The following is a 19,949-nucleotide window of genomic DNA, read 5'->3' as shown; positions in this document are numbered from 1 at the left end:
AGTTGGGCCAAGGCCAGAGATGTACGCTGCAAGGGCCAGGAAGTGAGCGGGCAAGATCATCTCTGACCCCTCTCACCCTGGCCACAAACTCTTTGAAGCACTTCCCTCTGGAAGGCGACTCCGGACTGTCAAAGCAGCCACAGCCAGACATAAAAACAGCTTCTTTCCACGAGCAGTAGCTCTACTTAACAACCAAAAGTCTGTAGCCCCCTTGTGCTCTGGTATTTTAGTTCATTCTTCACATGTGTAAATTATAATGTGTTATTCTTAATTGCTTGCTGTATGTCGTGTTGTTACTTGTGAACGAAGCACCAAGGCACATTCCTTGTATGTGTACGTACGCGGCTAATAAAATGTGTTCAATTCAATTACTCCCCTAGTGTGTGTAGGATAGTGTTAATGTGGAGGAATCGCTGGGTGGCACGGACTCGGTGGGCCGAAGGGCCTGTTTCCGTGCTGTATCTCTAAATCTAAAATAAAATTCAATGAAAGGACAAAAAGTTTGGTTCAAAAGGATTGAAGAGTTGCAAATTGTGAAGCTGGAGGAGGGAATGCTGGTAGGTGGGGGGGGGGGGTAATGGGGATGCAGGTGGGTGGGGGAGTAATAGGGATGCAGGTGGGTGGGGGGGTAATGGGGATGTCTCCAGGTGGGGTACAGGGGAGTGGGGTAGAATAGGGGGCCAGGGCTGAAGGGCCTGTTCCTGTGCTATACTTTACCATGTGCTCATTGCCAGTTACTCTGCCAACAAGAGTGGAATAATGATTGAGTGTAAAGATGGTGTTGGAATCCATATAACCATATAACCATATAACCATATAACCATATAACAATTTACAGCACGGAAACAGGCCCGTTCGGCCCTACCAGTCCACGCCGACCACTCTCTCTGACCTAGTCTCATCTACCTGCTCTCAGACCATAACCCTCCAATCCCCTCCCATCCATATACCTATCCAATTTACTCTTAAATAATAAAATCGAGCCTGCCTCCACCACTTCCACCGGAATCCAGAACCAGAGGGCTTTCATTCTTAAAGGATTGGACAAGCTCGATGCAGGGAAAATGTTCCCCATGTTGGGGGAGTCCAGAACCAGGGGTCACACAGTTTAAGAATAAGGGGTCGGCCGTTTAGGGCTGAGATGAGGAAAAACTTTTTCACCCAGAGAGTTGTGAATCTGTGGAATTCCCTGCCTCAGAAGGCAGTGGAGGCCGATTCACTGGATGTTTTCAAGAGAAAGTGTTAGATGTAGCTCTTAGGGCTAACGGAATCAAGGGATATGGGGAGAAAGCAGGAACGGGGTACTGATTGTGGATGATCAGCCATGATCATATTGAATGGCGGTGCTGGCTCAAAGGGCCGAATGGCCTCCTGCATCTATTTTTCTATGTTTCCTGCACGTAAGTTTAAGGTGAGGGGATAGAATTAGTAGGAACCAGAGGTGGTGGTTGAGACAGATACAGTAACAATATTTAAAGGACACTTGGACAGGTTTACAGGGCTAGGGGGCAAATACTGGCAAATAGGACTAGTGTAGACGGGGCACCTTGGTTGGCATGGAGGAGTTGGGCCGAAGGGCCTGTTTCCATGTTACACGCCTTTATGCCAGAAATGAATATCTTTACCACCGTTAAAGATCGAGGTCATTCGACTGATTACCTGCACGCCCACACAGTGATTTCAGGATATGGTTTGATATTGACTTATTTTGTAAAGTCAACTTCTTTAAGCTTGCCTCCACCTCCAAGCTGTTTCTTAAAAGGGCCACTCACTGACTGAAGGATGGGGGACGTGGAGCCTTACTTTCTTTGGCACGGAGCGGTTACTTAGGTGAACAAGCCAGTTAACACCTTGTCTTCCAAGTTTAGTTTGGTTTTAGAGATACAGCGCGGAAACAGGCCCCTCGGCCCACCGAGACCGCACCAACCAGCGATCCCCGCACACTAACACTATCCCACACACACCAAGCCAATTAACCTACAAACCAGCACGTCTTTGGAGTGTGGGAGGAAACCGGAGCACCTGGAGAAAACCCACGCAGGTCACGGGGAGAACGTACAAACTCCGTACAGACAGCACCCGTAGTCAGGATGGAGAACATGGATAGGTGACGTTTCACAGAGTGCTGGAGTAACTCAGCGAGTCAGGCAGCATCTCTGGAGAGAAGGAATGGGTGACGTTTCACAGAGTGCTGGAGTAACTCAGCGGGTCAGGCAGCATCTCTAGAGAAAAAGGAGAAGTGACATTTTGGGTCGAAACCCTTCTTCAGACTAGCCAAAGAGCCTGTCGCTGACGTGTAGAGATCTCTGACTGTGTGGAACTGAAGCAACACTTTGTGGTTAAGGTTTGGACGATGTGGCTTTTCAGTTTGCTGTCTGGTTCCTGGGATTGTGTGTGTTCCATCCAGCAGTTTAGTTTCATTTAAAGATACAGCGCGGAAACAGGCCCTTCGGCCCATCGAGTCCGCACCGACCAGCGATCCCTGCACACATTAACACTACCCTGCACACACTAGGGACAATTTACACTTATACCAAGCCAATTAACCTACAAACCTGCACGTCTTTGGAGTGTGGGAGGAAACCGGAGCACCCGGAGAAAACCCACGCAGGTCACGGGGAGAACGTACAAACTCAGTACAGAGAGCACCCGGGTGGAACCCGGGTCTCTGGCGCTGTGAGGCAGCAACTCTACTGCTGCACCACCGTGACACCCATAATCTTTATCGTATATGCTGTGTTATAGGAGGTGAATGTTTGCAAAATGATTGGTACATTACAACACCAATGTGCACTTGTGTGTTCATTTGTCAGAATAAAAATGCCCTTTTGCTATTTCATTGTTCCAGAGAGACATAATGTCACGCAGTATGGACACAGGCCCTTCGGCCCAACTCCCTGCTGACCAAGATGCCCCATCTAAGGGAAGCTTGGCCTATTTTCCCTCTAATTCTCGCCTCCACATGTACCTGTCCATTGCCATAGTGAGGTCACACACAAAACTGGAGGTGTCACAGTGATACAGTGTGGAGACAGGCCCTTCAGCCCAACTTGCCCACACTGGCCAACACATCCCCGCTACACTAGACAATCGACAATAGGTGCAGGAGGAGGCCATTCGGTCCTTCGAGCCAGCACCACCATTCAATGTGATCATGGCTGATCATTCTCAATCAGTACCCCGTTCCTGCCTTCTCCCCATACCCCCTGACTCCGCTATCCTTAAGAGCTCTATCTAGCTCTCTCTCTTGAATGCATTCAGGGAATTGGCCTCCACAGCCTTCTGAGGCAGAGAATTCCACAGATTCACAACTCTCTGACTGAAAAAGTTTTTCCTCATCTCCATTCTAAACAAGCCTAGTCGCTCCAGTCTTTCAACATATGACAGTCCTGCCATTCCGGGAATTAACCTAGTAAATCTACGCTGCATGCCCTCATTAGCAAGAATATCCTTTCTCAAATTTGGAGACTAAAACTGCACAAAGTACTCCAGGTGCGGTCTCACTAGGGCCCTGTACAACTGCAGAAAGACCTCTTTGCTCCTATACTGAAATCCTCTCCCAATGAAGGCCAACATGCCATTGGCTTTCTTCACTGCCTGCTGTACCTGCATGCTTCCTTTCAGTGACTGATGCACTAAGACACCCAGATCTCGTTGTACGTCCCCTGTTCCTAACTTGACACCATTCAGATAATACTCTGCCTTCCTATTCTTACCACCAAAGTCGATAACCTCACACTTATCCACATTAAACTGCATCTGCCATGTATCCGCCCACTCACACAACCTGTCCAAGTCACCATGCAATCTCATAGCATCTTCCTCACAATTCACACTACCACCCAGCTTTGTATCATCTGCAAATTTGCTAATGGTACTTTTAATCCCTTCATCCAAGTCATTAATGTATATTGTAAATAGCTGCGGTCCCAGCACCGAGCCTTGCGGTACCCCACTAGTTACTGCCTGCCATTCTGAAAGGGACCCATTTATCCCCACTCTTTGCTTTCTGTCTGTTAACCAATTTTCTATCCATGTCAGTACCCTACCTCCAATACCATGTGCTCTAATTTTGCCCACGAATCTCCAATGTGGGACCTTGACGAAGGCTTTCTGAAAGTCAAGGTACACCACATCCACTGCCTCCCTCCTGTCAATTTTCCTAGTTACATCCTCAAAGAATTCCAGAAGATTAGTCAAGCATAATTTCCCCTTCGTAGATCCATGCTGACTCGGAACGATCCTGTTACTGCTATCCAAATGCTCCGCAATTTCGTCTTTTATAATTGACTCCAGCATCATCCCCACCACTGATGTCAGACTAACTGGTCTATAATTTCCCGTTTTCTCTCTCCCTCCTTTCTTAAAAAGTGGGATAACATTAGCTACCCTCCAATCCACAGGAACTGATCCTGAATCTATAGAACATTGAAAAATGATCACCAATGCACCCACAATTTCTCGAGCCACCTCCTTAAGTACCCTGGGATGCAGACCATCAGGCCCTGGGGATTTATCAGCCTTCAGTCCAGGCTCGACCACGGGACTTAGCTGCGCAAGGCTCGGTCGCGGGGCCTTTCATCGCCCGGCTCGGCCGCGAGATGTTTCAGCGCCCGGTGCGATTCGGCCGGGGGGACTTCCATCCCCTTGCGGGTCGGTCGGGGACGAGCTGTCTGTCCGTGGGCGTGGGGAAGAGAGTGGAAGTTTTGTTGCCTCCATCACAGTGAGGGGGTGTTTGGAGTCACTGTGATGGACGTTTGTGTTGGGGCTATGTGTCTTGTGTTCTTTTTTTTTCTATGACTGCTATGTAGTTTCGTTCGGTACTTCGGTACCGAATGACAAATAAAGCTCTGTTATACTGTTATACTGTTATCAGTCTACCCAACACCATTTCCTGCCTAATGTGAATCTCTTTCCTGCCTAATGTGAGTCCTGCGCTTGGCCCATATCCCTCCAAACCTGTCCTATGCATGTACCTGTCTAACTGTTTCTTAAACGTTGAGATAGTCCCAGCCTCAACTACCTCCTCCGGCAGCTCATTTCTCACACCCACCACCCTTTATGTAAAAAAAAAAATCACCTCTTAGATTCCTCTACAGTCTTTCCCCTTCACTTTAGACCCATGTCCTCTGGTTCTTGATTCCCCTTCTGTGGGCCAGAGGTCACTCTGGGGAAACTACACTTCACACTGCATGTGAGCAGCTTCCAACACAGAATAATGCAAGGCCGGGATAGAGTGGATGTGGAGAGGATGTTTCCACCAGTGGGAGAGTCTGGGACCAGAGGGCACAGCCTCAGAATTAAAGGGCGCTCTTTTTGAAAGAAGGTGAGGAGGAACTTCTTTAGTCAGAGGGTGGTAAATCTGTGGAACTCGTTGCCACAGACGGCTGTGGAGGCCAAGTCAGTGGATATTTTTTAAGGCAGAGATGGACAAATTCTTGTTGGGAATGGGTGTCAAGGGTTATGGGGAGAAGGCAGGAAAATGGGGTTAGGAGGTGGATATAGATCAGCCATGATTGAATGGTGGAGTGGACTCGATGAGCCGAATGGCCTAATTCTACTCCGTGAACTTGTGGTATGAACATTGAATTGCCCCGTTTTAATAGTCAGCCCAATGAGCAGACATTCCTCCCACCAACCCCCCAGTCACCCTGCACCTTTCCCCTCCTCTGTACACTCATCTCCCATCCCCTCATCCTCCAATTTGGCTCCATGGAAGGAAGCAGAGGGTGATGGTGGGAGGTTGCTTCTCGGACTGGAGGCCTGTGACTAGTGGTGTGCCTCAGGGTTCGGTGCTGGGCCCGTTACTGTTTGTCATCTACATCAATGATTCGGATGAGAACACACAGGGCAAGATGAGCAAGTTTGCTGATGATACAAAAGTGGGTGGTTTTGCAGATAGTGAAGATGGTTGTGAACAATTGCAGCAGGAACTGGATCGATTGGCCAGGTGGGCGGAGGAACGGTTGATGGAATTTAATACAGAGAAGTGTGAGGTATTGCATTTTGGGATGTCGATCAAGGGCAGGACCCACACAGTGAATGGTAGACCTCTGGTAGTGTTGTAGAGCAGAGGGATCTAGGAGTACAGGTGCATGGTTCCTTGAAGGTGGAGTCGCAGGTAGATATGTTGGTCAAAAAGACTTTTGGCACATTGGCCTTCATCAGTCAGAGTATTGAGTATAGAAATTAGGATTGCATTTAGAATATTGTGACCAGTTATAGGAAAGATATTGTCACGGTTGAAAGGGTTCAGAGAAGATTTATGAGGATGTTGCCAGGACTAGAGGGTGTGAGCTATAGGGAGAGGTTGAATAGGCTGGGTCTCTATTCCTTGGAGCGCAGGAGGATGAGGGGTGATCTTATCGAGGTGCACAAAATCATGAGAGGAATAGATTGGGTAGATGCACAGAGTCTCTTGCCCAGAGTAGGGGAATCGAGGACCAGAGGACATAGGTTCAATGTGAAGGGGAAAAGATTTAATAGGAATCTGAGGAGTAACTTTTTCACACAGAGGGTGGTGGGTGTATGGAACAAGCTGCCAGAGGAGGTAGTTGAGACAGGGACTATCCCAACGTTTAAGAAACAGTTAGACAGGTACATGGATAGGACAGGTTTGGAGGGATATGGACCAAACACGGGCAGGTGGAACTAGTGTAGCTGGGACATGTTGGTCGGTGTGGGCAAGTTGGGTCAAAGGGCCTGTTTCCACACTGTATCACTCTATGACTTTATGACTGTCAATATCTAGGAATGGTGGGACTGTCGTATGTTGAAAGACTGGAGCGACTAGGCTTGTATATGCTGGAATTTAGAAGGATGAGAGGGGATCTTATCGAAACATGTAAGATTATTAAGGGGTTGGACACGTTAGAGGCAGGAAACATGTTCCCAATGTTGGGGGAGTCCATAACCAGGCGCCACCGTTTAAGAATAAGGGGAAGGCCATTTAGAACGGAGATGAGGAAAAACTTTTTCAGTCAGAGAGTTGTGAATCAGTGGAATTCTATGCCTCAGAAGGCAGTGGCGGCCAATTCTCTGAATGCATTCAAGAGAGAGCTAGATAGAGTCAGGGGGTATGGGGAGAAGGCAGGAATGGGGTACTGATTGTGAATGATCAGCCATGATCACATTGAATGGGGGTGCTGGCTCGAAGGGCCAAATGGCCTCCTCCTGCACCTATTGTCTGTAGTATTTTCAGCTTTATTGTGAAGGACATGTTTGATTGTTAACTTTCATAATTGGTGTTGTGTTGTGTAACCATGCCACCTGTAACACAGTGTGGGGCTTCTCTGCTCTGTCCCCCAGCTTGTACACGCTGAGTTTGCTCTCCCAACGAGAAACGGCAGAAACCTTATTCTCTGCATTGTTCCTCTTTGTAGGAACGGAACAGGAAACCTGCAGGTTTCTCTGCGTGTAACTCAGGCATGTCACCTTACCGAGAGCAAACCTTTTGCATCCTGAAATTAGGTCTTGAATTATTGGAATTTAAAACCTTATCGTCCATCGGCCTTTGTGTTGTCTTTCTTCACTACCGATTCCACTTGCAGATTTACACCTTGGCAATCCTGCACCAGCACTCCCAAGCTTCTTTGCACTTCTGATTTCTGGATTCTCTCTCCATTTAGATAATAGCCCACGCATGCACCCAATCAGCGGAAAGATAATACATGATTGCAATCAAGCCATTTACTGTGTATATATACATGATAAGGAAATAATGTTTAGTGCCAGGTAAAGCCAGTAAAGTCTGAGCAAAGCTAGTCTGAGGGAGGTTCACCAAACAGGAGAATAGGAGGGCAGGACTGCACCTGAAAATAGTCCGGTTGTAGGGGACCGCTGGCAATGAGAGATTAAGGAGAATGTCTCCATTTCAATGGACCTGATCTAACCTGAACTAGCTACTGTTCAGTATAAGACAATAACTGAGATGCTGGTACAAATCGAAGGTATTTATTCACAAAATGCTGGAGTAACTCAGCAGGTCAGGCAGCAGAGAGAAGGAATGGATGATGTTTCGGGTGGAGACCATTCTTCAAGCTACTGTTCAGTTTCCTTTGAGTCAGTGGGCTGTGTTCCTCCCCTCAAAGAAATCTGAGAGTGGTGTCTCTCCTTTGGCTTCAGATATTTTGTAAATGTTTTAGAAACGTAGAAAATAGGTGCAGGAGGAGGCCATTCGGCCCTTCCAGCCAGCACCGCCATTCATTGTGATCATGGCTGATCATCCACAATCAATAACCCGTGCCTGCCTTCTCCCCATATCCCTTGATTCCACTAGTCCCTAGAGCTCTATCGAACTCTCTTTTAAATCCATCCAGTGATTTGGCCTCCGCTGCCCTCTGTGGCAGAGAATTCCACAAATTCACAACTCTCTGGGTGAAAAAGTTTCTTCTCACCTCAGTTTTAAATGGCCTCCCCCTTATTCTTACACTGTGGCCCCTGGTTCTGGACTCCCCCAACATCAGGAACATTTTTCCTGCATCTAACGTTCAGTCCTTTCATAATTTTATATGTCTCTATAAGATCCCCTCTCATCCTTCTCAACTCCAGTGAATACAAGCCCAGTCTTTCCAATCTTTCCGCATATGACAGTCCCGCCATCCCAGGGATTAACCTGGTGAACCTACGCTGCACTGCCTCAATAGCAAGGATGTCCTTCCTCAAATTAGGAGACCTAAACTGCACACAATACTCTAGATGTGGTCTCACCAGGGTCCTATATAACTGCTGAAGGACCTCTTTACTCCTATATTCAAATCCTCTCGTTATGAAGGCCAACATGCCATTAGCTTTCTTCACTGCCTGCTGCACGCTTACTTTCAGTGACTGGTGTACAAGGACACCAAGGTCTCGCTGCACTTCCCCTTTACCTAATCTGACACCATTGAGATAATAATCTGCCTCCTTGTTTTTGCCGCCACAGTGGATAACCTCACATTTATCTACTTTATACTGCATCTGCCATGCATCTGCCCACTCACTCAACCTGTCCAAGTCACCCTGCAACATCCTAACATCCTCTTCGCAGTTCACACTGCCACCCAGCTTTGTGTCATCTGCAAACTTGCTAGTGTGACTTCTAATTCCATCATCCAAATCATTAATATATATTGTAAATAGTTGCGGCCCCAACACCGAGCCTTGCGGCACTCCACTCGCCACTGCCTGCCATTCTGAAATGGACCCGTTTATTCCTACTCTTTGCTTCCTGTCTGCCAACCAGTTCTCTATCCAGTTCTCTATCCATGTCAGTACCCTACCCCCAATACCATGTGCTCTAATTTTGTCCACCAATCTCCCGTGTGGTACCTTATCAAAGGCGATGCCTTTACAATTTACAATTATACCAAGTTAATAACCTACAAACCTGCACGTCTTTGAAGTGTGTGTTCACGTTGTATGTGTGTACACATTCTTCAGCTGTTTATCAGTACATTGAATAAGGTCTCTTTTGAGCAGTGAGAGCTTTGATCTGGGGGATATAGTGTTGGGAGCCTTTGTGTTACATTTAATAGACTAGCACACAACATTTGAACGTGATTACTTCACCATATATTTTCAAGGCATTCCTCTCGGTAAAGCATTTACAGATAGCTTGTGATCAACAACTATATATGTGTGTATGAAAGAACTGCAGATGCTGGTTTACACCGAGGATAGACACAAAATGCTAGAGTAACTCAGCGGGTCGGGCAGCATCTCTGGAGAGAAGGAATGGGTGACGTTTCGGGTCGTGACCCTTCTTCAGACTGAACAATCAATTCAGTTTTGATCAACAACTCTACAATGGTTGTACTGACCAAGTCGTACTTTCTCAAAAGGCAATTCTTTCCTCTTCACCTTCTCTTCCTGTCTTCCCATCCTTATCTAAGTGATTTAATTAGTTAATCTAGGACCGGATACATTTATGGAAATGATTACAAGAGAAATCAAAGTTCAGAGAGATTATTTATATCGGGCTTTTGGATCTCACTCAAATCTTTGTCAGAGTTTACAATTTTCAGAACTGAACAGTACAAGACGTTGGTGAGACCGCGTTTAGAATATTGAGTTCAGTTCTGGGCACCATGTTATAGGAAAGATATTGTCAAGCTTGAAAGGGTTCAGAAAAGATTTACGAGGATGTTGCCAGGACTAGAGGGTGTGAGCTATAGGGAGAGGTTGAGTAGGCTGGGTCTCCATTCCATGGAGCGCAGGAGGATGAAGGGAGATCTTATAGAGGTGTACAAAATCATGAGAGGAATAGATTGGGTAGATGCACAGAGTCTCTTCCCCAGAGTAGGGGAATCGAGGACCAGAGGACATAGGTTCAATGTGAAGGGGAAAAGATTTAACAGGAAACTGAGGGGTAACTTTTTCACACGGAGGGTGGTGGAACAAGCTGCCAGAGGAGGTAGTTGGGGCTGGGACTATCCCATCGTTTAAGAAATAGTTGGACAAGTACATGGATAGGACAGGTTTGGAGGGATATGGACCAAGCGCAGGCCGGTGGGGCTGGTGTAGCTGGGACATTGTTGGCTGGTGTGGGCAGGTTGGGCCGAAGGGCCTGTTTCCACACTGTATCACTCTATGAAGGGTCTGTTTCCACACTGTATCACTCTGTGACTCTATAACATCGCTCTCCCAGGAATGTATGAAGAACCTCATCTGCCTAGAGCTAATCCTTAAACCCTTTCCTTTCCCACTCCACAAGAGCTGATTCCAGTCTAGGGGGTTTGACGGACTCTAATGGTAGAATGAAGAAACTCCGTACAGCGTGTCCGTAAGATACAGCGCGGAAACAGCCCCTTCAGTCCGCGCCGACCAGCGATCCCCGCACACTAACACTATCCTACACACACTAGGGACAATGTTTACATTTATACCAAGCCAATTAACCTACAAACCTGCACGTCTTTGGAGTGTGGGAGGAAACCGGAGATCTGGGAGAAAACCCACGCAGGTCACGGGGAGAACGTGCAAACTCCGTACAGACAGCACCCGTAGTCGGGATGGAACCCGGGTCTCTGGCGCCGTGAGGCGGCAACTCTACCGCTGCGCCACCATGCCGCCCGAAAAGGTTGAAGAGTTCATGAGTACAAAAGTTGGGACATCATGATGCCACCCTACAAGTCATCGATGAGAATACACTTGGACCCATTCTCACTCACAATGCAGAGGATGATCTAGGAAGCCATCCCAATACTCTACCCGACTCCAGGAGCGGAGAGCCACATCTCCCAGATCCTTCCCAGCCCTGTCTAACCTACAGGAAGTCTCAGAGGCTGGAGTAGAGAGGCAGTCTTGTCCAGGAAGACAAGAGACAATAGGTGCAGGAGTAGGCTAATCGACCTGGATATTCCACATTGGAGGAACAGCACTTCATATTTCACTTGGGTAGCCCCGGCATTCCCTCTCTCTCTCCATCCCTCACCCACCCAAGTCGCACCAGCTTCTCGTTCTCACCCAACAAACATCTAACAACAGCCTGTCTCCATTATCATCGTTACTAGTTTGCATATCGTTCATTCATTGTTCTTTATCTCTCCACATCACCGTCTATATCTCTCATTTCCCTTATCCCTAACCAGTCTGAAGAAGGGTCTCGACCCGAAACATCACCCATTCCTTCTCTCCAGAGATGCTGCCTGACCCGCTGAGTTACTCCAGCTTTTTGTGTCTATCTTCGGTTTAAACCGGCACCTGCAGTTCCTTCCTACACAAGATACGGCAGTAGTTGGAACCCCACCCTGGACACAGTCTTGGCTTCACCTTGAAGGTCCATGAAATGGGCTGCTGGCCACTGGTACATCGTGCTGATCCATGCAGTGGCCCAGTACCATGTAACAGTGTGTGGGGCTGATCCATGCAGTGCCCCAGTGGCCCAGTGCCCCAGTGCCATGTAACAGTGTGTGGGTCACTGGTACACCGTGCTGATCCATGCAGTGCCCCAGTGCCATGTAACAGTGTGTGGGGTTGATCCATGCAGTGCCCCAGTGCCATGTAACAGTGTGTGGGGTTGATCCATGCAGTGCCCCAGTGCCATGCAGCGTTGTTGGTTGCTGGGATGCAGGGAGGGGGGGGGGGGGGTTGAGTGTGGAGGCAGCTGCTGGTGAGGAGGTGGATGGGTTGGATGTGATGCATCTGAACAGCCGGCTGGCTGTGTGTGAAGGTGTGGAGTGGGATCACCGCGATGGCACAGCTTCTCCATCCCCACACGGCTGCTCAGTCGCAACGTTTCATGAGTCGTACAATGTAGTCATGTTGGGGTCCATTACAGACCTGGGTGAGTGAGGGCCGGAGCTGCGGGATAGTACGAGTCTCAGTCTGAAGAAGGGTCTCGACCCAAAACGTCACCTATCCACGTTCTCCAGAGATGCTGCCTGACCCGCTGAGTTACTCCAGCATTTTGTGTCTGTGCAAGGTTTTATTATTTTAGTTTGGAGATACAGTGTGGAAACAGGCCCTTTTGGTCCTGGCCGACCAGTGATCCCTGCACATTAATACTATCCTACACACACTAGGGACTATTTATAATTTTACAGAGACGGGTGTATGGATAGGACAGGTTTGGAGGGATATGGCCATACGCAGGCAGGTGAAACTAGTGTAGGCAGGGCATGTTGGTCGGCATGGGTATGTTGGGCCGAAGGGCCTGTTGCCGCACTGACTTGCCTTCTCCCCGATATCCCCGACACCCGTCTCCATGCTCAAGACCCTTCACTGTGCTATATCAAACCCAGCCTGGTCATCAAACCATCAAACCCAGTCTGGTCATCAAACCATCAAACCCGGACTGGTCATCAAACCATCAAACCCAGTCTGGTCATCAAACCATCAAACCCAGTCTGGTCGTCAAACCATCAAACCCGGCCTGCTCATCAAACCCAGCCTGCTCATCAAACCATCAAACCCAGTCTGGTCATCAAACCATCAAACCCAGCCTGCTCATCAAACCTGGCCTGCTCATCAAACCCAGCCTGCTCATCAAACCATCAAACCCAGTCTGGTCATCAAACCATCAAACCCAGCCTGCTCATCAAACCATCAAACCCAGTCTGGTCATCAAACCATCAAACCATCAAACCCAGTCTGGTCATCAAACCATCAAACCCAGCCTGTTCATCAAACCATCAAACCCAGTCTTGTCATCAAACCATCAAACCCAGCCTGTTCATCAAATAATAATAATAATATATTCTTTTATTCGTCCCACACCGGGGCAATTTACAGTGTTACAGCAGCAAAGTGGATAGCAAGAGATCATTCATTATAAATAAATAAAAGATACGTAAATTGTCATCAGTTTTCTGTGTGTTCTTAGCTGCTGTTGTCGACTCGTCTGCTGGGAGCAGTGCTGGTTGTGCAGTCTCACAGCAGCGTGAAGGAAGGACCTCCTATATCTCTCCTTCATGCACTTGGGGTGAAGGAGTCTGTCACTGAAGGAGCTACTCAGGGCAGTGACAATGTCCTGCATGGGGTGGGAGTCGTTGTCCAGCAGCGATGTTAGGTTTGCCATCATCCTCCTCTCTCCCACCACCTGCACTGAGTCGAGGGGGCAACCCAGGACAGAGCTGGCCTTCCTGACCAGCTTGTCGAGTCTCTTCCCTTCCGCCGCTGAGATGCTGCTGCTCCAGCAGACCACTCCATAGAGAATGGCCGATGCAACCACCGTGTTGTAGAAGGTCCTTAGAAGGTCCTAAGATTATTAAGGGGTTGGACACGTTAGAGGCAGGAAACATGTTCCCAGTGTTGGGGGAGTCCAGAACCAGGGGCCACAGTTTAAGAATAAGGGGTAGGCCATTTAGAACTGAGATGAGGAAAAACTTTTTCAGTCAGAGAGTTGTGAATCTGTGGAATTCTCTGCCTCAGAAGGCAGTGGAGGCCAATTCTCTGAATGCATTCAAGAGAGAGCTAGATAGAGCTCTTAAGGATAGCGGAGTCAGGGAGTTATGGGGAGAAGGCAGGAACGGGGTACTGATTGAGAATGATTAGCTAAGATCACTTTGAATGGCGGTGCTGGCTCGAAGGGCCGAATGGCCTCCTCCTGCACCTATTGTCTATTGGGTGCCCCCTGCACTCCAAAGGACCTGAGTCTCCTCAGCAGATAAAGTCTGCTCTGGCCCTTTCTGTATAGCGCATCGGTGTTTTCAGTCCAGTCCAAGCCTGCTCATCAAACCCAGCCCGGTCATCAAACCATCAAACCCAGCCCGGTCATCAAACCATCAAACCCAGCCTGGTCATCAAACCCAGCCCGGTCATCAAAACCATCAAACCCAGCTCGGTCATCAAACCATCAAACCCAGCCTGCTCATCAAACCCAGCCTGGTCATCAAACCCAGCCCGGTCATCAAAACCATCAAACCCAGCCTGCTCATCAAACCCAGCCTACCTCAGAGGCCCAGTGCCCAACCACCAGTTTCCAGCGTTGTCATTAACAAATATTGTTGGAGGTTTTGATATCTTAAAGGTAGAAAAATAAATTCTGGTGTTTCTGCACACCTTGTTCCACCTGTCGCTCCTCTCAAAGCAGTTGTTTAGAGATACAGCGTGCAAACAGGCCCTTCGGCCCACCAGGTCCGCGCCGACCAGCGATCCCTGCACACGAAGGTTTTAGAGTGATGTGGGCCAGAGCGTTGTGAATCTGTGGAATTCTCTGCCACAGAAGGCAGTGGAGGCCGATTCACTGGATGTATTCAAGAGAGAGTTAGATTTAGCGCTCAGGGCTAACGGAATCAAGGGGTATGGGGAGAAGGCAGGCACGGGTTACTGATTGTGGATGATCAGCCATGATCACATTGAATGGCGGTTATGGTTCGAAGGGCCGAGTGGCCTACTCCTGCACCTATTGTCTATGTTTCTATAAATGCAGGGAAATGGGACCATCCCAGTGTGCCAATATTGTTGGCATGGGAAAGGTGGGCCGAAGGGCCTGTTTCTATGGTGTATTAGCTCTATGCCGGTGATGGGTGTGGAGTCTTGTGTGAGGGTGGTGGGTGTATGGAACAAGCTGCCAGAGGAGGTAGTTGAGGCCGGGACTATCCCATCGTTTACGAAACAGTTAGACAGGTACATGGATAGGACAGGTTTGGAGGGATATGGGCCAAGCGCAGGCAGGTGGGACGAGTGTAGCTGGGACATTGTTGGGCAGTGTGGGAAAGATGGGCCGAAGGGCCTGTTTCCACGCTGTATCACTCTGTGACTCTATGACTGTGACTGTGTTTGGACAGGTTTCGAAAGAGTATGTGCTAATGGGTGTGGATAAGAGATTATCAATGAATAATGTCTGTGTGTGTTGATTGGAGTGGACTTTGGTTTGAGAGACTTTGGGTTGTTTGGCGATGGGAAGTGATGGGCCAGGACATCACAGGTTGGGTTTATGGAGCACTGCCTGATCACCGCTGAGCGTGACTGGACGCGGTGTTTGCATTGAGTCATTTGCTGCAGAAGGAGCCCACGTTCCCAAGGCCATGTAAGTTGAGCAATGGCGTGGTTACAGCTTTATGAATAAGAGGAGGAAGGGGCTCGACCCGAAGCATCACCCATTCCTTCTCTCCCGAGATGCTGCCTGACCCGCTGAGTTACTCCAGCACTCTGTGAAACGTCACCCATCCATGTTCTCCACAGATGCTGCCTGACCCGCTGAGTTACTCCAGCACTCTGTGAAACGTCACCTATCCATGTTCTCCACAGATGCTGCCTGACCCACTGAGTTACTCCAGCACTCTGTGAAACGTCACCCATCCATGTCCTCCACAGATGCTGCCTGACCCGCTGAGTTACTCCAGCACTCTGTGAAACGTCACCCATCCATGTCCTCCACAGATGCTGCCTGACCCACTGAGTTACTCCAGCACTCTGTGAAACGTCACCTATCCATGTTCTCCACAGATGCTGCCTGACCCGCTGAGTTACTCCAGCACTCTGTGAAACATCAACCATCCATGTCCTCCACAGATGCTGCCTGACCCACTGAGTTATTCCAGCACTCTGTGAAACGTCACCTATCCATGTTCTCCACAGATGCTGCCTGATGCAGCGGGTCAGGCAGCATTTCAGGAGAGAAGGAATGGGTGAAGAAGGGTCTCGACCCAAAACGTCACCCATTCCTTCTCTCCAGGGATGCTGCCTGACCTGCTGAGTTACTCCAGCACTTTGTGTCTACCTTAGTTTTAGGTTTAGTTTAGTTTAGAGACACAGCGCGAAAACAGGCCCTTCGGCCCACCAGGTCCGCGCCGGCCAGCGATCCTCACACACTAACACTATCCTACACACACTAGGGACAATTGACACATACACCAAGCCAATTAACCTACAAACCTGCACGTCTTTGGAGTGTGGGAGGAATCCGAAGATCTCGGAGAAAACCCACGCAGGTCACGGGGAGAACGTACAAACTCCGTACAGACAGCACCCGTAGTCGGGATGGAACCCGGGTCTCCGGCGCTGTGAAGCAGCAGCTCTACCCGCTGTGACTTGTGTGAGAGGCGTGCGTGGTCACAGCACACGCAGGTTGTCCATCGTAGTGAGGAATCCGTGTCAAACGTACGATATGATACGATACGATACGATAGAACTTTATTGATCCCAGGAGGGAAATTGATCTGCTGACAGTCATAAAACACAAGATACATGAAATTAAAGTGAGGAGTGGAGAGGATTGTGGATGTGCGAAGATTGGGGGGGGGGGGGGTGGGGGGGGGTGGGAGTGTGTCAGTCTCTGGCCCCCCCACGACAGAAGTCTGTGGCGTATTGAGCTTGTGGAGAACAAACATGGACTGTGACCAGAGGTAAGATCATAAGTGATAGGATCAGAATTAGGCCATTCGGCCCATCAAGGCCACTCCACCATTCAGTCACGGCTGATCTATCTCTCCCTCTCAACCCCATTCTCCTGCCTTCTCCCATCACCCCTGACATGAAGCATGCAGGTACAGCAGGCAGTGAAGAAAGCCAATGGAATGTTGGCCTTCATAACAAGAGGAGTTGAGTATAGGAGCAAAGAGGTCCTTCTGCAGTTGTACAGGGCCCTAGTGAGACCGCACCTGGAGTACTGTGTGCAGTTTTGGTCTCCAAATTTGAGGAAGGATATTCTTGCTATTGAGGGCGTGCAGCGTAGGTTCACTAGGTTAATTCCCGGAATGGCGGGACTGTCGTATGTTGAAAGGCTGGAGCAATTAGGCTTGTATACACTGGAATTTAGAAGGATGAGGGGGGATCTTATTGAAACATATAAGATAATTAGGGGATTGGACACATTAGAGGCAGGAAACATGTTCCCAATGTTGGGGGAGTCCAGAACAAGGGGCCACAGTTTAAGAATAAGGGGTAGGCCATTTAGAACGGAGATGAGAAATAACTTTTTCAGTCAGAGAGTGGTGAAGGTGTGGAATTCTCTGCCTCAGAAGGCAGTGGAGGCCAGTTCGTTGGATGCTTTCAAGAGAGAGCTGGATAGAGCTCTTAAGGATAGCGGAGTGAGGGGGTATGGGGAGAAGGCAGGAACGGGGCACTGATTGAGAGTGATCAGCCATGATCGCATTGAATGGCGGTGCTGGCTCGAAGGGCTGAATGGCCTCCTCGTGCACCTATTGTCTATTGACAGTTCAGTGCCGTTTATTGTCACGTGTACTGAGGTGCAGTGAAATGTTTTTGCCGCGTGCTAACCAGTCAGCGGAAAGACAATACATGATTACAATCGAGCCGTCCACAGTGTACAGACACATGTTAAGGGAATAACGTTTAGTGCAAGGTAAAGCCAGCAAAGCCCGATCAAGGATAGTCCGAGGGTCACCAATGAGGTCACCCTTACTAGACACCCGTACTAATCAAGTATCTGTCTATCTCTGACTTAAAAATATCCACTGACTTGGGCTCCACAGCCATCTGTGGCAATGAGTTCCACAGATTCACCGCCCTCTTGTTAAGTGTGTGGTCATCAGGTGCTGACGAGGGCCACAAAAGATCATAGATCTGGCTCGAAGGGCCGAATGGCCTCCTCCTGCACCTATTGTCTATTGTCTATCACAGTTGCTGGGGTCAGTGTTGTGCCGTGTTTAACAGCCTGGTGGTTGCTGGGAAGAAGCTGTTCTTGAACCTGGAGGTCACGGTTTTCAGGCTCCTGGACCTTCTCCCCCATGGTAGCAGCGAGACGAGAGTGTGGCCAGGGTGGTGTGGGTCAGTGAGAGTGTGGCCAGGGTGGTGTGGGTCAGTGAGAGTGTGGCCAGGGTGGTGTGGGTCAGTGAGAGTGTGGCCAGGGTGGTGTGGGTCAGTGAGAGTGTGGCCAGGGTGGTGTGGGTCAGTGAGAGTGTGGCCAGGGTGGTGTGGGTCAGTGAGAGTGTGGCCAGGGTGGTGTGGGTCAGTGAGAGTGTGGCCAGGGTGGTGTGGGTCAGTGAGAGTGTGGCCAGGGTGGTGTGGGTCAGTGAGAGTGTGGCCAGGGTGGTGTGGGTCAGTGAGAGTGTGGCCAGGGTGGTGTGGGTCAGTGAGAGTGTGGCCAGGGTGGTGTGGGTCAGTGAGAGTGTGGCCAGGGTGGTGTGGGTCAGTGAGAGTGTGGCCAGGGTGGTGTGGGTCAGTGAGAGTGTGGCCAGGGTGGTGTGGGTCAGTGAGAGTGTGGCCAGGGTGGTGTGGGTCAGTGAGAGTGTGGCCAGGGTGGTGTGGGTCAGTGAGAGTGTGGCCAGGGTGGTGTGGGTCAGTGAGAGTGTGGCCAGGGTGGTGTGGGTCAGTGAGAGTGTGGCCAGGGTGGTGTGGGTCAGTGAGAGTGTGGCCAGGGTGGTGTGGGTCAGTGAGAGTGTGGCCAGGGTGGTGTGGGTCAGTGAGAGTGTGGCCAGGGTGGTGTGGGTCAGTGAGAGTGTGGCCAGGGTGGTGTGGGTCAGTGAGAGTGTGGCCAGGGTGGTGTGGGTCAGTGAGAGTGTGGCCAGGGTGGTGTGGGTCAGTGAGAGTGTGGCCAGGGTGGTGTGGGTCAGTGAGAGTGTGGCCAGGGTGGTATGGGTCTCTGATGATGCCGGCTGCCTTGTTGTAAGTGGGTGCTGAAAGCAAACTCAATGCTGGCATTTATTTCAAGAGGGCTTGTGTACAAAAACAGGGATGTAATGCTGAGGCTCTATAAGGCGCTGGTCAGGCCACATATGGAACATTGTGAGCAATTTTGGGCCCCATATCTGAGGAAGGATGTGCTGGCTCTGGAGAGGGTCCAGAGGAGGTTTACAAGAATGATCCCAGGAATGAGTGGGTTAACATATGATGAGCGTTTGTCGGCATTGGGCCTGTGCTCACTGGAGTTTAGAAGAATGAGGGGGGACCTCATTGAAACGTACAGAATAGTGAACAGCCGGGATAGAGTGGATGTGGAGAGGATGTTTCCACTAGTGGGAGAGTCTAGGACCAGAGGGCACAGCCTCAGAATTAAAGGACGTTCCTTTGGGATGGAGATGAGGAGGAATATCTTTCGCCAGGGGGTGGTGAATCTGTGGGATTCTTTGTCACAGACGGCTGTGGAGGCCACAAGTCAGTGGATATTTTTAAGGCAGAGATAGATAGATTCTTGATTAGTGCGGGTGTCAGGGGTTATGGGGAGAAGGCAGGAAAATGGGGTTAGGAGAGAGAGATGAAGAAAGCCAATGGAATGTTGGCCTTCATAACAAGAGGAGTTGAGTATAGGAGCAAAGAGGTCCTTCTACAGTTGTACCGGGCCCTGGTGAGACCGCACCTGGAGTACTGTGTGCAGTTTTGGTCTCCAAATTTGAGGAAGGATATTCTTGCTATTGAGGGCGTGCAGCGTAGGTTCACTAGGTTAATTCCCGGAATGGCGGGACTGTCGTATGTTGAAAGGCTGGAGCAATTAGGCTTGTATACACTGGAATTTAGAAGGATGAGGGGGGATCTTATTGAAACATATAAGATAATTAGGGGATTGGACACATTAAAGGCAGGAAACATGTTCCCAATGTTGGGGGAGTCCAGAACAAGGGCCCACA

The 19,949-nt window shown here is 49.4% G+C and overlaps 1 protein-coding gene across 1 annotated transcript in view; it reads left to right on the top strand.

The window, feature by feature from the left end:
• Nucleotides 1–11,762: 11,762 nt before the first annotated feature.
• Nucleotides 11,763–19,949, top strand: part of LOC144597083 (sprouty-related, EVH1 domain-containing protein 2-like) — a 71,697-nt gene continuing 63,510 nt past the window's right edge. Inside the window, exons 1-3 of the mRNA XM_078405999.1 lie at nucleotides 11,763–11,822; nucleotides 12,723–13,121; nucleotides 14,134–14,432. Coding sequence (XP_078262125.1) covers nucleotides 11,763–11,822; nucleotides 12,723–13,121; nucleotides 14,134–14,432 — 758 coding nt within the window. The remainder of the gene's footprint in view (nucleotides 11,823–12,722; nucleotides 13,122–14,133; nucleotides 14,433–19,949) is intronic.

Source organism: Rhinoraja longicauda, chromosome 9, assembly GCF_053455715.1.
Source record: "Rhinoraja longicauda isolate Sanriku21f chromosome 9, sRhiLon1.1, whole genome shotgun sequence".
Taxonomy (NCBI): Eukaryota; Metazoa; Chordata; class Chondrichthyes; order Rajiformes; family Arhynchobatidae; genus Rhinoraja; species Rhinoraja longicauda.
Note: the sequence above shows the minus strand (reverse complement) of the source record. Positions and strands in the feature narration are given on the sequence as shown.